Source organism: Haliotis rufescens, unplaced genomic scaffold (genome assembly GCF_023055435.1).
Source record: "Haliotis rufescens isolate VD_foot unplaced genomic scaffold, xgHalRufe1.0.p SCAF_19, whole genome shotgun sequence".
Classification (NCBI taxonomy): Eukaryota; Metazoa; Mollusca; class Gastropoda; order Lepetellida; family Haliotidae; genus Haliotis; species Haliotis rufescens.
Window position 1 is genome coordinate 1,404,275 of NW_025963879.1, and position 23,725 is coordinate 1,427,999.

The 23,725-nt window shown below is 43.1% G+C and overlaps 1 protein-coding gene across 2 annotated transcripts in view; it reads left to right on the plus strand.

Moving 5' to 3' along the window:
* Window positions 1-23,725, plus strand: part of LOC124113014 (formin-like protein 3) — a 43,421-nt gene that overhangs the window by 10,490 nt on the left and 9,206 nt on the right. For both annotated transcript variants that reach the window (XM_046473247.2, XM_046473246.2), the window contains exons 3-15: window positions 4,270-4,362; window positions 5,879-6,005; window positions 6,862-6,997; window positions 10,948-11,002; window positions 13,335-13,432; window positions 15,645-15,708; window positions 16,973-17,128; window positions 18,151-18,206; window positions 18,297-19,092; window positions 19,734-19,848; window positions 20,816-20,987; window positions 22,312-22,489; window positions 23,203-23,358. In XM_046473247.2, coding sequence (XP_046329203.2) covers window positions 4,270-4,362; window positions 5,879-6,005; window positions 6,862-6,997; window positions 10,948-11,002; window positions 13,335-13,432; window positions 15,645-15,708; window positions 16,973-17,128; window positions 18,151-18,206; window positions 18,297-19,092; window positions 19,734-19,848; window positions 20,816-20,987; window positions 22,312-22,489; window positions 23,203-23,358 — 2,202 coding nt within the window. The remainder of the gene's footprint in view (window positions 1-4,269; window positions 4,363-5,878; window positions 6,006-6,861; window positions 6,998-10,947; window positions 11,003-13,334; window positions 13,433-15,644; window positions 15,709-16,972; window positions 17,129-18,150; window positions 18,207-18,296; window positions 19,093-19,733; window positions 19,849-20,815; window positions 20,988-22,311; window positions 22,490-23,202; window positions 23,359-23,725) is intronic.

The following is a 23,725-nucleotide window of genomic DNA, read 5'->3' on the forward strand; positions in this document are numbered from 1 at the left end:
TGTTGCCGCCATGTAGTTAATATGGGTGAGTGCGGCGTTCAACAACAAATAAAACCATGTGCTTATTACTAATTAGGCGAATCAAGATGGAATTGCTCGTCAGGTAACCGGCCATGGTTTAAAGGTATTGCTGTAGTGATCCATAAATGAATACGCCACGCACGCGCACAAAACATCATCGTGATCCAGGTCCAAGGGTGGATTCTGCATGTTTAAAAGGGAGGTGTCCAAAATATCAAACTCCTCTCGCAGTGGGGGTGGGATGGAATTGTCTACAACATACTACATTATTTTGGTTTTAAAAAGGGTAGGCTCCGGACCTAGGACCCCCTCCCCTGGTCTGTTTTACAGATCCTGATACAAATATATATCAAATACAGCCCATGCAAGTCTATAATGTTTGGCAAGTCTAGATTACTGCAGTATCTGAAAATGAAGAGAGTCACTGGGCTCCCTTATATTACTAGACTAAGTATATTTTTATTAAGATAACTGAACTGTTTTTTTCTGTACGATATGTTCATTTCAGAGACGAAATGTTAGTCTACCCCTGCCCCCCACGATGTCCGTTACCTATGTGCGTGACATATCATGTTCTGTGAGCCGCGGGTGTATTGTAAGCTTTGACTGTTGTGATATGTTTACCATACGTGATTGACGCAGCTCTCACTGCAAAGCCCCCGCTACCGGAGTTGTTGTGTGAGAGAGTCCTGACCCACGTGACTTGTTGTCCAGGAGTGAGAGTCTGTCCAGCTTGGTGCACACCAACCCACGTCCTACCTGTGTTCATGTTTCCCCTGGGTATCTGAGTCGCCTAGTAGACTTTACATCTCAGAAGGTTAGCTCACACGTGTTCATAGGCTTTGTTTGGGGACGGGGGTACGATGACATGCATCAACCAACTCTGCGAGCCTGACCACCCGATCCCGTTAGTCACCTCTTACGACAAGTATAGTCGCCTTTAAAGGCAAGCATGGGTTGCTGAAGACCTATTCTACCCCGGATCTTCCCGGAAATCATGAGATACATATCACATCAGCTTATTAATGAAGACGTTTAATCATAGTCTGTTACAACGTACACACGAGACACACACGTACACACGCACACGCACACACACACACACACACACACACACACACACGTGTCGACGTATCGATGCTCATGATTTTAATCACTGGGTTGTCAAGCAGAGGCGCCTTTTACAGCAAGCATGGGTCGTGGTCATAGGCATTTTGTCAGAATATATTCCATAAATGTACAATATTCCAGCTTGGTTTGTCGGATGTGTCCTTGGAAAGGTTTCTTCAGTTGTTACCAAACCGGTTACCTCTACCATCATTGATGTCAATGACTGGCTTAGTCTAAATTTACTCTGTTAATGTAAGCGGTTAAAACATTGTTCATTTGGGTAACCGCTTGCTAATTAGAGGGCACAAGATCACAACATACCGGACACATGTGTAAAGACAGTGATATACTACAGGGAGATAAGCAGAAAGTGGTCACTGAAACGCCCAACTACTGGCTCCAATCAGATGTGCTTGCTAGCGTTACACAAAGATCTGAGGACATCCCAATACAGGTCACGTCAGAACGATCTTTCCCGATCTTTGACCGACCAATGAAATGACTAACAAGAAGGTGACATTAGCCAATAAAAAGCAGATTTCCTCGAGCTTTAAACTGGCGACTTCCATTCTAGACTACGCTTTGAAAAATATCGATACAAAATTTGAAAACCGAACAAAAGAACATTCTTGAATGTCTAAAAGATGTCTAAAAGATTGTATGGCAGTACTTCCAACTTCCGTTTTGTTTCAAGTGTTTATCCCATTTGAGCGAGAAATTGACGATATTTTTTACATAATCAGGTCGTAAATAGCCCGTAACTGTTGTTCGAATACCCCGTATTAACCATTTCGAGGTTGCATGATTAAAAAACACATTCTAACTGTCACTTTCCCGACCTGGTAAATAAAGGCGACAAAACCCTTTCCATGTTCAATAGAGTCGATTGTGTGATGGCGACTATATCACGAGCATGTGTTTATGAATCACTATCAAATAGTGAAGACACCAGGTGTTCCCGAAAAGATGAGCGTATCCTGACCCATCGGTGGAACCCGTCACAAACACATGCAAAGGGAAGTCAATTGTCACTTGCAAAAATCACTGGAACATATGGTACAAGTCAAAATAGGGAATTGCATCGGACATCTTTTTGTCACTGATGCAGCAAATTTGAAAATTTCCTCCACATAAGAGATGCTCTGATGAAGGGTCGTTCTCACGTGACCCATGATGGGATGTCCCCAGACTTTTGTTTAGCGGACGAGGAAGATTATTTTGGCCGAACAATACTGTCTCCCTCTTATAAAACCCAAATTGTACGCTGTGAGGTATTGTCCGGACGGACACTCTGTCACCACTAACACTCAGACATGTTCTTACGTCACAGCGCCTCGGATCGGCGAGCCTAGGTCATAGGTCACGCGGGTAACGCCTTTCAGTATGCATAATGAATACATACCATGGGATAAATTGTCACTGATATGTGATAGTAGGATATCCATACGATTTCAGCTGCACAATACTTCTACACTCGTGACCATCGGATAATGATATGTAAAACAAATGTGTTTAAACATAATGTTATCTCATTTTCAAACGCCAAGGTATAACGAGGGACTTGTTTTGCTTACACTTTCTGCATAATTTATAAATAATATGCATAATTTATTAAATTAGCAAAACTTCTGGTTAGGTTATCGAATGAGAACTAGACTTTGTTCACGACGACACTTGCATTCACAGGACCATGACAACATCAAATGTATAGGTACCGTGTCGAAAGACAATTTATTTTAGAGGTTTGCATTTATATAATATTTGAAAATGAAAATGTTTTGATCACCCGAGCCGGTTTTGTCCTGAAGATGTAGATAAAGACAGCACAAGATATGGTAAACGATCATCTTGGGTCACAGACCTGCTCATGGTCAGATTTTCTCTTCAAGTTGCTAAAAACTCATCATTTTCAATCATTTAGCCATACCCATGTACTTACGGGTGGCACGGGTGGCCGGGTCGTCTAAGGCGCCACGATTCGCTGTACAGAGTTGACGTCCCTTGGGCACGCCAGAAACCTATGATTGTGGGTTCGAATCAAGGTTCGCCCCGATTATGTTTCTAGGTTTGTCAGCACCATACCCGTGCTCGTGGGTTTCACCGAAGTCGTCAACGTCTAAGACCTGCATCACTTCGGGCTTTCCTCCCACATTAAGCTGACACGCCGTGATACAACTGAAATACTGTTAAAAGCGGCGTTAAACCCAACTCACCCACCCACCACCATGTACTTACGCCGAAAGTCCAAAAAATGCGAATATTAGTTGTCAGTCCTTTGTACATTGCTAATAACATTACTATCAATGATTAATATTTTCCCGTAATTTTCAAATTTAACACAGGACCGTCTCCGTGGTCTAGTGGTAGAGCATCTGCCCGGGGAGCGGAAGGTCCGGGGTTCCATCACTTCGGGCTTTCCTCCCACATTAAGCTGACACGCCGTGATATAACTGAAATACTGTTAAAAGCGGCGTTAAACCCAACTCACCCACCCACCACCATGTACTTACGCCGAAAGTCCAAAAATACGAATATTAGTTGTCAGTCCTTTGTACATTGCTAATAACATTACTATCAATGATTAATATTTTCCCGTAATTTTCAAATTTAACACAGGACCGCCTCCGTGGTCTAGTGGTAGAGCATCTGCCCGGGGAGCGGAAGGTCCGGGGTTCCATCCCCGGCCGCGTCATACCGAAAGAAGTTAAAAGATGGTACTTGTTGTTTCCCTGTCTTGGGCTAGGAATGGAAGGGTCAAGGACTGGTCGGCTCGGAGTCAGTATACTGTGTCTGAGTGGGGTATTCGTGTTAAACTGCGGCGTGGTATCTCAGTGAGCCAGCACTATAAATCGCTACAAGCAGACACACACACACGTGCTTGCACGTCGCTATATAGTCTTTGACGAGATGTTAAACCCCATTTCACCTCCCCTCAAATTTAACACGAATCCTTCGCGCCTCACCCTAGCTTGTTCTTTTGTCACATGTATTACAAGAAATGGTTAGTTTGATTATCGATAAACCAGGGCGTCCTATAAGATCCTATATAGACGCATAGACGCAACTCCTGTTGATATATTTGATATCAAAAGACGCCCATATGAGGTTCTCTATTTGTTATCATTGCTTCATCCACAGCTAGACTTCCCAGGAGAAAGTATCTTCCTTATACAGAGAGGACATATCAAGAAGACCTACACCTTCGAACAGCTGCAACACTTCGACTCCGAGGTAAAGTAAACATACAGTGACAACATTACACCTGCATAATACGAGCACGCGCTCGTTTTCTTCCTACGCAATTGGGATACGATGACATGCATCAACCAAGTCGGTGAGCCTGACCACCCGATCCCGCTAGTCGCCTATTACGACAAGCATAGTCGCCTGTTACGGCAAGCATAGTCGCCTGTTACGACAAGCATAGTCGCCTGTTACGACAAGCATAGTCGCCTGTTACGGCAAGCATGGGTTGCTGAAGGCCTACCTATTCTAACCCGGATCTTCACGGGTACTTCGATCTTCACGGGAACGAGTTACTCGTTCATGCTACTCCACATTTCAGTATTCCCTAGCGACAGATATGTCTTACAGAATAGTTGTTATTGATTATTCCGCAACCCGCTACAAGAGAGAGAGAGAGAGAGAGAGAGAGTACTGGAAAATAAATGTTACGTAAACACGGGCATGCTATATTTGCAGGGTAACCTATATTAAGCTGAATGTTGACTGTCAGTGAGTCACGCCCTGAGTCATCTGAATCTGGGCGGTGGTGTAGCCAAGTGTGTCAAGCGTTCGCTCGTCACGCCGAAGCCCTGTGTTCGATTCCTCACATGGGATCAGTGCGTGAAAAACATTTCTGAAAATTGCTTGAATATTGCTAAAAGCGCCGTAAAAGCACACTCACTTAGTTACTTACTCATATGAAGCTATCAATCTTCGCTCTCTCTCTCTCTCACACACAGACACACAGACAGACACACACACACGCACGTGCACACACACACACACACACACACGTGCACACAGACACACACACTCACACAGTACACACACACACAGACAGACAGACACACACACACACACACACACACACACGCACACACACACACACACACACACACAGACACGCACACACGCACACACACACACACACACACACATGTGCAGACACACACACACACACACACACACACAGAGAGACACACACACACACACACACACACACACACACAGACACACACACACAGACACACACACACAGACACGCACACAACACACACACACACACACACAGACACACACAGACACACACACACACAGACACACACACAAACACACACACACACACACACACACACACACACAGACACACACACAAACACACACACACACACACACACACACACACACACACACACACACACACACACACATGCGTGCCGTAAGAGTGGTAAGACTCGCTGACCTGGTTGATGCATGTCATCGATTCCCAAATACAGAGATCGATGCTCATGATGTCAATCACTGGACTGTCTGGTCCAGACTCGACCATTTACAGACCACCATCATATAGCTGAAATATTGCTGAGTGCAGCGTTAAATAACAAACAAACAAATCATAGCGGTAGTAGGTCAAACAAGACGATCGATGTTTTGAACCGGGTGACGATTGAACATACATCACCTGTGCACCTGTCTGGCGGAAGCCTTGTATATTGTTGTTTTTGACCCTTTTCTTCAACAGGAAGGACTGCACATAGTTCTAAAGTTCAAGGACAATGAATTTGAATTTGATGCTGATAATGTCGAGGAGAAGTACACCTTATGTCGCCTCATCAGCCTCGTTCTCGACAAAGACGAAGACGAGGATGGTAAGTGAGTGCAGTGGTAGCTTATGTCGCACACATCAAACAAGTGAATATTCAAACGATCTCATTTCATACATAGATGTAGGTTAGTTGAGGTGAAATGGGGTTTAACGTAGTGCAAGGTTATTTCACTTATATAGCGTCGTGCATGCACGCCTGTGTGTCTGCCGTACTGATGCCGATTTATAGTGCTAGCCCACTGAGATACCATGCCGCAGTTTAACATGAATACCCTACTCAGACACAGTATACTGACCCCGAATCGACCAGTCCTTGCTTTGGGCCCTTAATGTCCAGCGCCAGACAGATTTATTATTCAATGCCTCAGGAACACCCTCGATTATCCAGGGAAATATAACGCTATTATAGCGTGATAAACCATCCTCGATTACCCAGTGTAATATATCTCTAGACCTAGACATACCATGATACGAATCGGACTGAAAATAAAGCTATGGTGACAAATGCGACAAGAATATTTAGCATAATAGAATAGAGACGGAATACACTTATTAATCGAGGATAGCTACTATAACTTGAATGAGTTAACTTTTGCTTTTGCGCCGCTTTCAACAATGTTTTGAGTTAAAGCACGGCATGCTAGTTTGTGGGAGGAAAGCCCGAAGTTCTACTTTTTCAAATATATGTATAAATTTGAACATTTTTTAGGGACTGGACATTTATTACAGGGGGTGGGCGGCATGAAAAAATGTACCCTAAAATGGGGGATTAGCAAAATATGATGCTGGTCTAAGACCAATCTACCCCCCAACCACCACCACCACCACCATCCCTTATAAATGAGCAGTCCTTGCGTAAAATGAAAATGATGTGTCTGATCAGAACCGTCACATTTCAGGGGCGACAACTCCGGGAATCAAAGATTCGGGACGGCGAGTATCGGTGTTGCCAACGCTGCCGATGTTGGCGGACAAGGTGATCAAGGAGGCGGTACTGGAGAAGAAGGGGAACACCACTATCACCACATGGAACAAGTCAGTCCAAATAACACAGTACTCATTTCATTACATCAAAAGCAATACTACAAAGCCAACCCGGACATTCGGACCTTGCAACCCGCGCTAGTTGTAAGAGGCTTCTGAATTGATGGGTATTCGGGCCTTGTGATTGTTTGTTTGTTGTTTAACGCAGCACTCAGCAATATTCCAGTTATATGACGGCGATCTGTAAATAATCGAGTCTGGACCAGACAATCCAGTGATTGACATCATCAGCATCGATCAACGCAATTGGGATACGATGACATGCATCAACCAAGTCAGCGAGCCTGACCACCCGAACCCGTTTGTCGCCTCTTACGACAAGCATAGTCGGCACTTATATATTTGTCGAAAGGGGCGACTAACGGGATCGGGTGGCCATCGAAACTCCAATTCTGATGCTCATGCTTTCAATCACTGGTTTGCCTTGTCCAGACTCGGTTATTTAGCAATCGTGATTTTCAGGAGTATTGTAACTTTTTTCATGTATGTTGAAAAGATGTTTTTCTTTTTCTAAAATAAAATAATGCAGTGCTTTGTTTTTAAGACACAACTAACCCTCAACCAAGAATAGTTTCTCAAGGTTAAAAATGGAAAACACTAACTCTACTATAATAAACCCTTCATTTGTAAAACTAATAGTCATTTGGAAACTCCTCTTTTTTCAAAAATATTTCCAACGATCCAAAAATCAAATTGTTTTGATGTACCATTAGACAGGTTCTTTTGAATCTATCCACAACAGCACGGTTAGCGAACAGCCATTTATGTAAGATTTAACAACTTTTGCTGCGAATTTTATTTTATTAACTAATGGACTGTTAAGTTTTCTTTTCCCCAAAGGCATCGCCATTCCCGAACTCATCAGTACACAATAGGACCCTTATATTCCAAGTACAGCGTGTTACTCACACTCAACAGCGGAACAGAGACTTCATACTACTCGTGGCTTCACAACCCTTTTCCACTCGTCACTTGAGATTTCCATTTTCTAATAGTTCTTACATTATTCTGAGAGTGAGAACCATGTTTTAATTCGCGAAGCATGCGGGGGCAGCTATTGATAACATACACAAAGAAGTCGTAACAAACCATTTCATACACGCTTCACGTGGGTAATCTTTAATAGACGTGTTGATATAGGTTAGAAGTATTTCGCTTCACGTCAAATCTCCTTGCGTCCTGTTATCTTCCAATCAGAGACGCTTCCTCCATGCTGTGTAATATCGGATAAATTTCCTGCTGGGATTACGCGGGATTGTGTGTAACCCTCTTTTCAAATCTCTTCCAGCTTTGCCTTGTAATAGGCGAATATTTCGCGTCATTTTGTAGTGGCCAGTGCCAAACAACCCACGGGTGTTTTATCTATGAGTTCTTAAACAAACAGTTTTTTCCGTTCTTATATTTATGGGGAGCAAGGAGACAGTATTTGAAAGATGGAAATTATGTTAGCTTCGTGATCTTGTAAAGCGTGACACCAGCAAGAGAAAGACTGACACTGAAATAGTTCGTTAACATGACGAGGTTTGGTCAGTGTCAGTGGCTCAATGGAGTGAGTGAGTGAGTTATGTTTAACGCCGCTTTTAACAGTATTCCAGTTACATCACGGCGTGTCAGCTTAATGTGAGAGGAAAGCCCGAAGTGATGCAGGTCTTAGATGTTTACCACTTCGGTGAAACCCACGAGCACGGGTATGGTGCTGACAAACCTAGAAACATAATCGGGGCGAACCTTGATTCGAACCCACAATCATAGGTTTCTGGCGTGCCCAAGGGACGTCAACTCTGCACAGCGAACTGCGACGCCTCAGACGACTGGGCCACCCGTGCCCCCAGTGGCTAAATGGAAATGGAAAATTTACAATTACGGAAATGATAATAATGTATCGGACGTTTTATGTAACCGACAACGGGATTTTTCTCCATCTAATGCTTTCAAGTTTTAAGCTTAGAGCACAGTGATGATAGTGGCAATACAGCACACACTATCAACTTGACGTATAACTCAAGAGACCCGACATGTTTATTACTTCTGTGTATCAGTGAAACCTGTGCACTGAGCAAAGAGTCCTATAACATAAGTGTCTAGCCTGAAGTGAGCTATTCAATTCTAGATAGCACAGAATCATAGCAACGTTAACGTGTCTCTTTGACGGGATGTCATTAATCATTCGACTTCTATTGTTATTCCCAGTTGCAATGTTGAAATACAGCTAAACAAACAAATCAGCGTCAATGCCGAGTTGTAGGACAGTTGGTGTTCCTCGTGCAACGGAAGATTCCACTTCAATTGAAAAGGGGACTGCGGTGGCGTGATAAACATGCACGTGGAGTTCATGCTCAACGTCGACACGAAAGGTGCTCTGTTCCTGTTCACATCAGTGTATTGATTGTAAAGAACTAGCTGTCTTCGACGGCTTGGTTGTTAATCATAGCTGTCTTTGTCGCATGGAAATTAATATCATCGGAATTAATAGGAAAAACGTGTTACATAAACTAGGCTAACCTCAGATCGAGATAGTCAATGTGGATCGACTGGTAACCACGTGTGTGACCTGGTTCTTTGCGTGTCATCGTATCATCTGGACCAGAATCAGTTACAAGACCCTGTGATGAGCCCTACTATGGCGCAAAACAACACTGATTCACTCACTCCGACTTTGTTTTATCTCCTGGGCCCTGTTCCACAAAGCGATCGCAGCGCTAAGATGATTGTAAGTCCCATACTTTAACATAGACTTACGACAGTCGTCGCGCTACGGTCTCTTTGTGGAACGGGGCCTTGGCCGTGTTAGTCATAGTACTATAATCACAACTACTTTTGATATAACTTGTCTCCCTCATTACACAAATACTTCACTTAAAGAAAAATATATCATGAAAACATATGATCTATTCATTTATTACTGGGGGCACGGGTGGCCCAGTCGTCCAAGGCACCGCAATTCGCTGTGCAGAGTTGTGTCCCTTGGGCACGCCAGAAACCTATGATTGAAGGTTCGAATCGCCGTTCGCCCCGATTATGTTTCTAGGTTTGTCAGCACCATACCCGTGCTCATGGGTTTCACTGAAGTGGTCAACGTCTAAGACCTGCATCACTTCGGGCTTTCCTACCACATTAAGCTGACACGCTGCGATATAACTGGAATACTGTTAAAAGCGGCGTTAAACATGACTCACTCACCCACTCACTCATTTATTACTCCAGGAATAATACTTTATATCGACATAATTATAATCTTCGGTGTACTTGTATAGAAGGTTTCGATATCAGACAAAAAAAGAAGTCTGTCAAAGCCTTTTAACCTGGAATGTATACCTCTCAACGTGATATTTCTTTCTGCCTAAAGATACCCTAAAATTAGATATATCGATTAATGTACGAGTCTTGTCTTAATTACAGTCCTCTGAAGTGATGTCAGAATGAACTCCGGACTGTGTGTCTTAAGTGAAGGTAAAGGCGAGTTTCAGGTGTATTTAACAGGTTCCAATGACCGAAGGTAAAGGCGAGTTCCGGGTGTATTTAACAGGTGAAGGTGAAGGCGAGTTTCAGGTGTATTTAACAGGTTCAAATGACTGAAGGTAAAGACGAGTTGCAGGTGTATTTAACAGGTTCCAATGACCGACGGTAAAGGCGAGTTTCAGGTGTATTTAACAGGTGAAGATAAAGGCGAGTTTCAGGTGTATTCAACAGATTCCAATGACTGAAGGTAAAGGCGAGTTCCAGGTGTATTTAACAGGTTCCATTGACTGAAGGTAAAGGCGAGTTCCAGGTGTATTTAACAGGTTCAAATGACTGAAGGTAAAGACGAGTTGCAGGTGTATTTAACAGGTTCCAATGACCGACGGTAAAGGCGAGTTTCAGGTGTATTTAACAGATTCCAGTGACTGAAGGTAAAGGCGAGTTTCAGGTGTATTTAACAGATTTCAATGATTGTGTTGCAGGAGACGGCTGAGGATCACCCCAGGGGAGTTTTCCTATTATAAGCCTGGCACGGAGGTGAGGACACAGGGGGTGCGGGATTGTGGGGGCGGGCTTCAGTTGGGTGATTAATCACACACGGATTATGTACCGTGGTGATGCATGGAGTGAAGATGTGCTCATCTGACATCGGACAAAACGAAATAGACGTTGTCGAGAAAACAATCAAATATATAAGTAAATTGAAATGAAAGCATATGAGAAACACAATTTCGATATATGAGTCCCGAGAAGAATGTTTACACAGAACAAACTTTGATGTCTAAAGGTAAATGTTGTTTAAAGCTGTAGTGCAAAAGTCACTACGGGCTAGGTATTTTCTTGAAATAAGGAAAAAATAAATTGTCCCTGAAAATGCTTGAAGAAAATTAATTACGCTCCTGCCTGTTGAAGTGAATACACAATACTTGCCACAAAAATACTTTGTTCCAAGATGTTTTTAAAGACATATTTATGTTCCTAGTTTTAATTAAAGAAACATCTGGTTTTGCAGCTTGCAACTGAAAACATACCCAGTCTCCATACAAAATCCTCGCCCATGCACCCCCTCCCCCTCAACACACACACACACACACGCACACACACACTGCCCTCGTTTCATGACAGTATTTGAAGTTTTAACATGACCCCAATCTGGTGTCTATGCTAAGGAAGCAAAATAAAGGTCAATGTAACATGGTACCACGTACATAACACTTGAGACACCACCTGACATCTAGCACAGGGGAAACAATCTCAATGGTGATGGGAAGAAATGCCAGATGTAGTCTAATTTTTCTGGTTGTGCATCAAGGGAAAGCTGGGTAATTCCCTGGATCTAGGTTTGCGATGCCCAGAGGATATAGATAATGATAATATATACACTACACACTTGTTTCAGTGTCCTAGGCCCGCACCGACAACACGAGTCGCTCATCAGCGGCGGGGATCGATAACACGTGCCCCTGTCGTGTTGGGTATATCAGCGTCCCTGTGGGAGACTTAACTGTGATTCTTATCTGTGCGAATGAACTATTCCTAAAACCATTCGTATCATCAGCTTGCCGTAAAAGCCAACAATGCTTGTCGTAAGAGGCGACTAACGGGATCGGGTGGTCAGGTTCGCTGACTTGGTTGATGCATGTCATCGATCTCAATTGTGTGGATCGATGCTCATGATGTCAATCACTAGATTGTCTGGTCCAGACACGATTATTCATAGACCGCCCTCATATAGCTGGAACATTGCTGAGTGCGGCGTTAAACAACAAACAAACAAAATCGTATCATCAAGTAAAATAATCCATAAATGCCCTGACCGTTTTATTGACGGAGATACAATATCCGACGTAAATATCGTTAGATCCTAAATAAATCAGAAAAAGTTTTTACAGCTATCACAATATATCCAGTATCAAGTTTACTTTGTTACGTTTGAGTTCTGCCGCTTTATAAAGTACAACCTGGTGGCAGTATTTGACGCGCGCCATGTTTAGCTGCTTGAATGCCCATCCATGTCTTAAGGGACATTCCTAATGATTTATGCTTGTCAAACCAAAACTATGCTCAAAGGCAACTGATCGTGTTTTTAGTTATATTGGGGTTAATAAGAAGCTCACGTCTTAAAAATGACTGCCAGTTTCTATGAAGACTTAAAGCGATTCGAAGGGCCTTAAGCTGGTGAGAGATCCCGTGGACTCATTACCGACATGTGTTGGGTTTCACAATAAATAGATTAACATTCTGCCTGGCAATAGTTGTATTAGGAGTGTAGTTTGAAATGGTGACTTGTTAACCTAATTAACCGACCCGTGAAGATCCCGGGTTAGAATTGGTCTTCAGCAACCAATGTTAGTCGGAAGAGGCGACTAACGGGGTCGGGTGGTCAGGCTCGCTGATTGATGCATGTCACCCTATCCCCATTGCGTGGATCGATGTCATTCACTGGATTGTCTAGTCCAGACTCCATTATTCACAAACCACCGTCATATAGCTGGAATATTGCTTGGTGCGACCTTTAACACCAAACAAACAAACCAAAATACCCATCCGATCGGAGTTTTTTTGGCCTTGAAGTAAATTGTCTGATTGGTTCATTTTACGATCTAAGGACACAACGTAGGGTTCGGAGTCGTAAGCGACGACTAACGGGATCGGGTGGTCAGGCCCGCTGACTTGGTTGATGCCAGTCATTGTATCCTAATTGCGTGGATCGATGCTCATGATATCAATCACTAGATTGTCTGGTACAGACACGATTATTTACGGACCGCCGTCATATAGCTAGAATATTGCTGAGTGCGGCGTTAAACAACAGACAAACAAACAAACTAATCTGTTGTATTGATATCTGTTTGAACTTTGCTTTCAGTTGGCTTTAAACATTGTGCAAGTATGGGATGACATCTGCAGCGTTAGACGCTCGGGGCAACATGGCTTCAACGTGACCGTCAGAAACAGGGTATACAGGTGGGTGGTAGCAGACCCTCACGTGGGACTTAATTAAGGTAACATGTTCAAATGAGGAAAACCAGGAGAGGTCCCAAATACATTTAATATTTGTATCGTTTTATCTTTGATATCGTGTACATGTATATGTATACCACTTAATTCTCATCGGAATACGAAATCCGAATTAGCGCTGAAACCACCATACCCGTCCTCGTGGGTTTTACCAAAGTGGTTAACGTCTAACACTTGCATTACTTCAGGCTTTCCTCCCACGTTAATATAAGCTGATGTGTCGTTATATAACTGGAATGAAGATCCGGGTAGAGAATAGGTCTTTAGCAACCCATGCTTGCCGGAAGAGGCGAATATGCTTGTGGTAAGAGGCGACTAACGGGATCGGTCGGTCAGACTCGCTGACTTGGTTGATGCATGTCATCGTTTCCAAAATGCGTGGATCGATGCTCGTGATGTCAGTCACTGGATTGTCTGGTCCAGACTCGATTATTTACAGATCGCCGTCATATAGCTTTAATATTGCCGAGTGTGGCGTTAAAAAAACAAACAAACAAGATAACTGAAAAGCTTTCAAGGCGGCGTTAAACCAAACTCGGTCACTCGTTCAACCCAAGAGATACTGACCAAGATCGATCATACTGCTCTACAATCGCGAGACACTTAACTGAAATGTGTACTTGAATTATACTGTGACGCATCTCGTAAGACAGTTTACTAAAATGCGTACCTGGATAAATATGTCACAGAACTTGTAAGACAATTTACTCAAGTGTGTGCAGCAGTCGTATAGATGGAATAGTGATGCGTGTATAGGTACATATAGGTCACGTTCAGTCCATCCCACGGTGTGTAGTGTATATGTACATATAGGTCACGTTCAGTCCATCCCACGGTGTGTAGTGTATATGTCACGTCCGCTCTAGTGTTTGTTTAATCAAGAGTCGTGACTATTAACAAAGTAATTCTAGAGAAAACCCATATAAGACAGGAAGTGTCATGGCGTCAACCAAGGTGAGAAGCAACATAAACAATCTGTACTGAGGTTTCACGCGGTCATCACCGGAAGTTAGGTGTTGGGCCTGGTCCTGGTGGCGTGTGTCAAGATAATACTCCCCGACATAAGGCGGGGAAGTTTCCGATGATAAGATCTAGTCTTGGTGAGGTGAGGTGAGGTGAAATTGGGTTTAACGTCGCGTCCAAGATTATTGCACTTATATAGCGACGTGCATGCACGTGTATGTGTGTGTGTGGCTGCTTGTACTAGTCCGGACTGATGCCGATTTATAGTGCTAGCTCACTGAGATACCATGCCGCAGTTTAACATGAATACCCCACTCAGACACAGTATACTGACTCCGAGCCGACCAGTCCTTGTTTTAGCCCCTTAATGCCGAGCGCCAGACAGGGTAACAACAAGTACAATCTTTTAACGTCTTTTTGTATGACGCGGCCCGGGATCGAACCCTGGACCTTCCGCTCTCCGGGCGGACGCTCTACCACAAGACCACGGAGGCGGTCTCTAGTCTTGGTCTTGAGTGAGTGAGTGTGTATGGTTTTTCGCCGCTTTAAGCAGTTTTCCGGCATTATCACGGCGGGGGACACCAGAAATGGGCTTCACAGGTTGTACCCATGTGGGAAATCGAACCCCGGTCTTCGGCGTGACGAGCGAACGCTTTAACCACTAGCCTACCCGACCGCTCTTCTTGGGCTTAAACGGACCCTGTTTTGACAACTATATCTGTGTAATGAAAGGCATTGGCAACATTTTTTAAAATCGTTATCAGATGTGTTTATAAGAATGAGAATTTGACTTCGATGTGTTTAAAGCTTATATTCTTTGGAGATATTAAAAGCAAAACAACCAACGGGAAACAGTCCAGTTAAATTCGCAGGCTTGAAATGTTATTGTGTATCACTTGTTTAATTTTATTTAACGTTGTTGTTTTTCTAAAATGTACATTTTATTCTTGGATCAGAATACGATAAATTGTCGTTGGAATTTTGTTAATAATAGTTTTTGTTGTTGTCGAAAATGTACATTTTATTCTTTCATCGGGTTTCGATAAATTGTCGATAATTAAAGTTTATGATATTTGATTTTAAAACAATTGGTTCTTTAAGACAAAGAACTTCTGTTTCTTAAAAAATGGAAGTTTCTGTTCACAATTAAAAGTTCACGTGAAGAGTTGATCCCCTGTATTGCTTACGTCAACAGTTTTCGACTGCTTCACGACCAGAGGGCCAACAACCCGGAAGTGGAGAGGGAAGAATGGATTGAGGTGAGATGACGTCTTTGTATACACCTCCTTCTTGAGGGTTTACATAGCCCCAGGGTAATGTACCCGCTTCAGTGCAGGTTTCAGTAGATCTGCGAACGGTGTAAATATATACAGATAGCGTGGATCACATGATATACATAACCATCGCCATATGGTGAATAAAACATTCATGTTGGTATATTCGTTATGAATATGAGCGCCTCAATTTGATTCAAATCAGATTGTTTACTCGATACAGCCCTCCGTCGAGATCGCATTCGTTGCCACTCTCCACTTTCCGTAACCTACAAGAAGACACGTCTCCCTGTCGATGTATTTTATGTGTGAAAACACTACTCACCAGTCTGAATTTGTGTATGACTATAAGTTCTTTGGTCAAAGAATCCCCCCTTTATTACAGTTTATATTTTATTGGTATAGCTTGCATCTATAAAAAAAACGTGACATGCTAAATGGTTTGCCATACTGAATAACAAGTGATTGTAATTGGCAATTGTGATATTTTTGAAAATATTCTTGTAACCTTACAAAGCAAAGGCGGATGTGGTACAAGTTGACTATTTTCTTTTCACCATGCCCCTTTTATCTTCCCAAGACAAGGGAGTGAACTGACTGTAAAAGTCTAGTTTGGGCTTTTGTAGTCAGTTAAGTCCCTTGCCTCAGGAAGATGGCCCCTTTGCGCGAAGACCAAGTTGAGAAGGTGGCAACGCCCGGGGCACGAATCCGCATTCGGGTTGTCCCGGAATGACACGAGTTGTTCACGAATGGTCCCGGGATGGCACGAGTGGCTATATATGTCAAGATCGGACAAACCCTATGGAGAGATGTACCATAGTGTTTGTCTGATCCTGATGGGACCGCTTCCGTGGTCTAGAGGTAAAGCGTCCGCCCAGAGAGCGGAAGGTTCGGGGTTTGATCCCCGGCCGCGTCATACCAAAAGACGTTAAAATATGGTACTTGTTGTTACCCTGCCTGCGCTCGACATTATGGGGCTAAAACAAGGACTAGTCGGCTCGGAGTCGGTATACTGTGTCTGAGTGGGGTAGTCATGTTAAACAGCGGGGACTGGCACTCTAAAATCGGCATTAGTCCGTACTAGTACAAGCAACCACGCATATACATCGCTATTTATCGCTATATAAGTGCAATAATCTTGAACGTAGCGTTTAACCCCATTTCACCACGTCAACTTGATGCCTCCTCCGCGATAGGCTTGAATAGTGCTAAAACGGCTTCACTCTCTCACTCTCCGACTGGACAATAGGCATTCCAGAAGGCCATGAAGTCCAAGCGCCACACTCTTGTCATGCTGGAGAAGACACTGGACACGCCCAGGAGCAACGTCACAGCCTTCGAGTTCCCCAGCCAGTCTGTCGAAGAGGAACCCATTTCTATCGATGAACAGATCAAAAGACGCAAAGTAAATTCTTGTACAATCATTTAATAAACTACGAAGTGAAAATTAGTTATAAGGTTTACTGATTTTTTTATCTCTATTATTTAGACATTGTATTATTGTTTCGTTTACGGGTCCACCCAACCAAAAATTCACAAATATCGAGTCTATTAAAACCTTTCAGGATTAAAAGTCTCAAAGTAAATTATATGGAAAGACTGTTTTGCTTATCATTCGATGCAAATCTCATTTCATTGTTATTTCATCCCACCAACTTATATTTGAATGCGTTTTTGCAATTATATTTGTTTACACCAACTACACTGCAGCAAAGCAATTTAAAAAGAGACGCCTTAAAAGTTAAACTAAACTGAGAGCAAAAGAAAGTATATGCCCATGTTTGATGGTAGCTAGAAATTAATCAAACAAGAAAAGGTTAACCGATGGTGATGAATTTGATATCAGCATCAGAGTTGTGTTTTGGACCATAAGTTGGCAATGTTTCGGCGACTGTCGTTTGTTATTTGTCTGTCAAATCCATTTTCAAGTGTGCTTATTTTGCCCGACAGTTTTGTTTACATTTTAAAAAAATTGTGAAGTCGAATCATGGAGAAGAATGTACTTGGAGGCAGTTCTTCATCTGTTGGTATGATATAGCATGACATGAATTATATTAATTTTAGTGTTACGTGTGTCTGTAAGTGTCGAGTTTACATTATAAATCCGAGTTGCTTTGTAGAACACAGCCATTCCCCATAAAGTAAACTACGGTTATAACGAACACAAAGGGACCACTAATTTTAATTCGTTATAACCGTAGTTCGTTATAAGCATATGTACAACATAAATACACAAAATGGACGGAACCAAGAAACAGTTCCTTATATCTGGAAGTTCGTTATAAGCGTAGTTAATGGTAGGTTTATCTTGCCCGGAATAAGAGTTAGAAAATTAGAAATTAAAGGTTTTCAGCTCAACATTTCTTTTAACAAACTAGACACTGGGTCAGTTCCATTAAATATAAAAATATATGTTCTTACATTTAGCAATCAGCACAACAGGTTGAGGAGAATAACAACGAACCGGAACAAGTTACAATGAGGTAGGAAACCAATCAATGTTGTAATTTTCGCTTATTTCACGTTGAATTTATGATTCCTATTAATGAATGACGCATACTATTGGTAATCAGGAAACCGGAAGTGACGAAACACTTCAGCGTTCATCTGAGCTACGTGGAGAAGACGACTCCCTTAGAGCATCTGCCCACTTCAAGTAGACCCAAGCCTCCTGCATTCGTCAGGCAGGACGCGACTTTCCGAGGCGATGTGTCTAATGTTGTAGATGGCAGTCCCTCAGAGACCGAGGTGTCCGTTGATAATGGCACCAGTGGCACCGATGACGTGGCTTCCGTCCGTGCCAAATGGAACGTAATGGACAAAAAGTCGTCTGAAAATAGCTCCGATAAAGCAGACGTCCCATCCGGGTTAAAGAAGACAGGGCATGTTAAAACGTCAAAACGAGAACAGTCAACGATGGAGGTGAAAATTGATTTCACAGAACCCGAACCAGATTATCCCCATGACGACAAAACATCTCCTTCATCAGCAGCTACAACATCAAAATCGCAACCACTACCGCCACCACCATCAATACCTGCACCGATCCCAGCACCCAGAACACTAATATCCAGTAACACTGAACCTACCACTTCTAACACAAATAACACCCCCCTCAATGACACGGCTGGGACAAATCACACAGACTTACCACCCACTCCAACATCACCAGCAAAACGTGCCGCCGCCGAAACTGATGACAAGTACAAGGATCGTCCTCTTCCATCCCCCTCCTCCCCGCCACCACCCATCCCATCCCACATCCCCGCGCCTCCTCCTCTGAAGGGCAATAAACTTGGGATCAAACTGAAGGTCGTTCCCAAAATGAAACTGAAGCAAATCCATTGGTCTAAAGTGACTCCATCAGAGGTGAGTTCATTAAGGGCAGTGGTTTTAGGAGTACCAACAGTAACTTGTCATCTCCGTTTACAGAAGTGATCGCGGCCACATGCATATTACCGTACACATTACGACATTGTGGTCATAGATGTATACGCGCTCCTTCACGAGTAACGGTTTTTTTTCAATCACCTCGATAAACTGCTTTCGGAAGTTTATTTAGTTTTTAGTAACCAAAGTTTGTGAAAAGTTTAAATGTGACTTCAATTGATTTAGCTGATGAGGCTGTCCCACACCATTAAGGAACTTGTATTTTCGAGTAACCATACAAATGCAAGGGGGGTGACCTTTTTATGTTTATTTTGAGATTTATTGCTGTATTCGTAGAATCAAATATAGACAAGGCAGATGTGTGACAGGTAGAATGTATGTGTACCTTGAATTTCAAATATGTTTCCAAATATCTTACAGATTGGACAATATGATTTTCAGTAACTATAAGAATGGTAATTGTTTTGGACAAATCAATATCTTCATAACTCACTCACTCACTCTTTTGTATTTGAAATAGCAAGGGACGATTGTTACATTGTATATGGAAAATGAAAAAATACATGTGACTTTCAGGATGGTGCTTTTATGTACCTTATATGTGACTATGTCGATGACAGGTGTCGCACTCTCTGTGGAAGAACGCCCATGACGTCACTTCCCGTCTGGACCTGACAACGCTTGAAGACATGTTTGCGCTTCAAGAGAAAGACTATGTCAACATACAGTCCCAGGGTGGGTGATGTTGTGTGGTGAACACAGTGTGTATAATCATAATCGTTGTGGGTTCGAATCCCAGATTCGCCCTGATTATGTTTCTAGGTTTGTCTGCCGTACTCGTGGTTTCACCATCTTCCCGAGGCTTGGGACTACAAAAGTCCAGCTTTCACCTTTGCCGAAATTGGTTGGAATTTCGTGGCTTGATCTTTGCGCCACCAGTGGCTATTACGAGTTATGTCCCTTCTTTGTCCCTCCTATTGACCAATCATATTCCACCTATTATATCACTAAGCATTTGCTTCAAACAAAATGGCGGCGTCAAGTGAAAACGATCTGATCGATAATCAAGATCTATACTGTAATAAAACGGGCCTTACCTTGCGAAGTGCATAAAATCATTTAAGCACATTGATTAGAAACATAAGAAATATGAGAAAATGTCTGCCGATTACCAGTTCACATGCTTCGCAAATCCTGCAGTCGACTGAAATCTGCACTTTGAAATCCATTTTGTTTACGGACCGGATGTGTAATTCGTTGTGCGATTTTGATTTTTACTATGCATAGACTCGTTAGTCCAGCCAAAATGTAACTCCGGAATTCCTGCCCAGCTCGGCAAGGGTGGAAACTAGACTTTTAAAGTCAGTTTACACCTTTGCCTCGGAAAGATGGGTTTCACCAAAATGGTAAACATCTAAGACCTTGCATCACTTCGGGCTTTCCTCCAACATAAAGCTAATATAAATGAAATACTGTTCAAAGCGGCATAAAACCCGATTTGCTCTGATTATGATTTTTATCTTCGTCAGCATCATACCCGTTCTTGTTGGTTTCACAAAAGTGGTAGACGTCTAAGACTGAAATACTGTCCAAAACGGCTCTAAACCCAACTCACTTACTCACTCACGCACGCTCAATCCTTGTGATAAATTGACTAGTTTTATATAGTCATGAAAGGTTAGCATCATCAATTGTCCTTCAGCCTCGCTCACGAAGTCCAGGAAACAGATTCTACTGGACCCCAAGCGAGCTCAGAACCTCAGCATCATGTTCAACGGCCCGAAACCCGACGTCGTGGAAAAATTGACAGATGCCCTGAACTCCATTTCAGAAATGGAAGCATTTCCTACAGAGAAACTCAGCACACTTAGAAGGTGAGACGGCATGTCCTCAATAGGATACAAGATGTACGCAAACAGGACAATGGCATGGGCCCTGAATGACACACCTTGTGTATGTCTGCACAACGCCTGTCCATTCTTGTTAGCACCACGTCTGTTTTGGTTTCACTGAAAGTACAGTAATCTATACATATTGTCAATTCATTACCTTGAAAGAGACAACTAAATTGCACACCACTCTGGCCTCATGTTGTTTAGGTTATAACAGCAGGACTGGATCTATCTTCCAGGGCGCACTCTGTGATTAAAAGTAGGGTGTCCACTTTGATTAACAATAGGGTGTCCTCTGTGATGAACAGTAGGGTGTCCACTTTGATTAACAATAGGGTGTCCTCTGGGATGAACAGTAGGTGCCCGCTTTGATTAACAATAGGGTGTCCTCTGGGATGAACAGTAGGGTGTCCACTTTGATTAACAATAGGGTGTCCTCTGTGATGAACAGTAGGTGCCCTCTTTGATTAACAATAGGGTGTCATCTGGGATGAACAGTAGGTTCCCGCTTTGATTAAGAATAGGGTGTCCCTTGGGATGAACAGTAGGGTGTCCTCTTTGATTAACAATAGGGTGTCCTCTGGGATGAACAGTAGGGTGCCCTCTTTGATTAACAATAGGGTGTCCTCTGGGATGAACAGTAGGGTGTCCTCTTTGATTAACAGTATGGTGTCCTCTGGGATGAACAATAAGGTGCCCTCTTTAATTTACAATAGGGTGTCCTCTGGGATGAACAATACGGTGTCCTCTTTGATTAACAATAGGGTGTCCTCTGGGATGAACAGGAGGGTGCCCTCTTTGATTAACAATAGGGTGTCCTCTGGAATGAACAGGAGGGTGTCCTCTTTGATTAACAATAGGGTGTCCTCTGGAATGAACAGTAGGGTGTCCTCTTTGATTAACAATAGGGTGTCATCTGGGATGAACAGTAGGGTGTCCTCTTTGATTAACAATAGGGTGTCCTCTGGGATGAACAGTAGGGTGTCCTCTTTCAGTAACAGTAGGTGTGTCTTCTCGGATGAACAGTAGGGTGTCCTCTTGAGTAAAAATAGTGGTGACCTCTTTGATTCAAATTAGGGGTGTCCTCTTTGAGTAACAATAGGGTGTGCTCTGGGATGAATAGTAGGGTGTCCTCTTTGCTGACAAGTAGGGATGTCCTCTTTGAGTAACAATAAGGTGTCCTCTGGGAAGAACACTACGGTGTCCTCTTTGAGTACTAATAGGGGTGTCCTCTGGGACGAACACTACGATGTCCTGTTTAATGAACAATAGGTGTGTCCCCACGTGTGTACTTGTATACTGACAGGTACCAGCCGACAGCAGACGACATGGAGATGTACCGGATGTACCGCAGTACACGACAGGACCAGCATCCTGTGGACCGGTTCATGATTGACCTGTGTGACGTCCCCGCCCTGGACATCCGACTGGACCTGGTCATCACCATCCTGGACTTCCCATGTCAGTTCGAGGAACTGTCCGAGGTATGTCTGGCATCAACCTCGCTCACCTTGGGCCGCATGTGTGTGTTGATAAATAATCTTTGAATAAAAAAATTGCTAAATCTTTTGCGAGGGGTACAAATTTGTCAGTATATGCATGTAAATGTTATTATTTAATAGTTGAATGTTGAAGTGAGAATAAGAAGGTCCCTTTTGAAGGATGGATCATGTTGCAACTGTATTTAAGCACATTCGTTTGAACACAGTATGTGCTTCATATGTAGGTCACTTTTTTGTGATCCTTCGGGACGGCCTGAATCTGTATATCATAGTTAGGGGCCGTCCATTCGATATTTTCGGGATGGGGAGTTTTGTGTTAAAAACAATTTGGTTTGGAAAATATTTTACAAATGAATTTTGATCAGATTTTCGAATATGTATGTTTGATGGACATACTGCATGAATGTGTTGTGAAAAAAAAATATTGTCCGGCCTCTCCTTTCAGAGAACAAACTGTATGTCTTGAAGCTGTGACTAGAAATATTTTCTGTCGCTAAACACACGCACGCACGCACGCACTCACACACACACACACACACACACACACACACACACGCACGCACGCACGCACGCACGCACGCACACACGCACGCACGCACGCACGCACGCACGCACACACACACACACGCACGCACATACATTCACACAACATTAATTGGTCAGTATTTTAGTGAGGTAAATGTTCCACCCCCCAGGAGGTGAGCCTGCTGGGCGTGGCGTGTGAGGAACTGACCGCCAACACCACGCTGACCGCTGTCCTCGAGTACGTCCTGGCTATCGGCAACTACATGAACGCCAAGTGGACATCGGGGATCGGTGCACACGGCTTCCAGATAACCTCCATCGACAAGGTGAGGCCCCCGCACCACACAGGCTTGACTCGGCCCTCTCTGTAACCTGAAAATGGTTCTTCAATTGAACATATGTAAACAATGAGATTTAAAAAAGAACACTGATCAAATACATTATAATGATTGTTGAACCTAGTAAATGATTGCAGCAACAGAATTTTATTGTGAACATATTATCAAGAATTGGTGATTAGCGAATAACCAACGAGCTCGGCGGAAGTACGGATTACCTGCCCCTAGCAAGGAATGGTGTAAGCCGAGAACCTTTGACGAGGGACCTACAGCGTTCATTCACGAGGGACACAGATATTCCGTACTTCCGGCTTCAGGTTATTTTTTATATATAATTGCTCTCATTCCGTGGTCT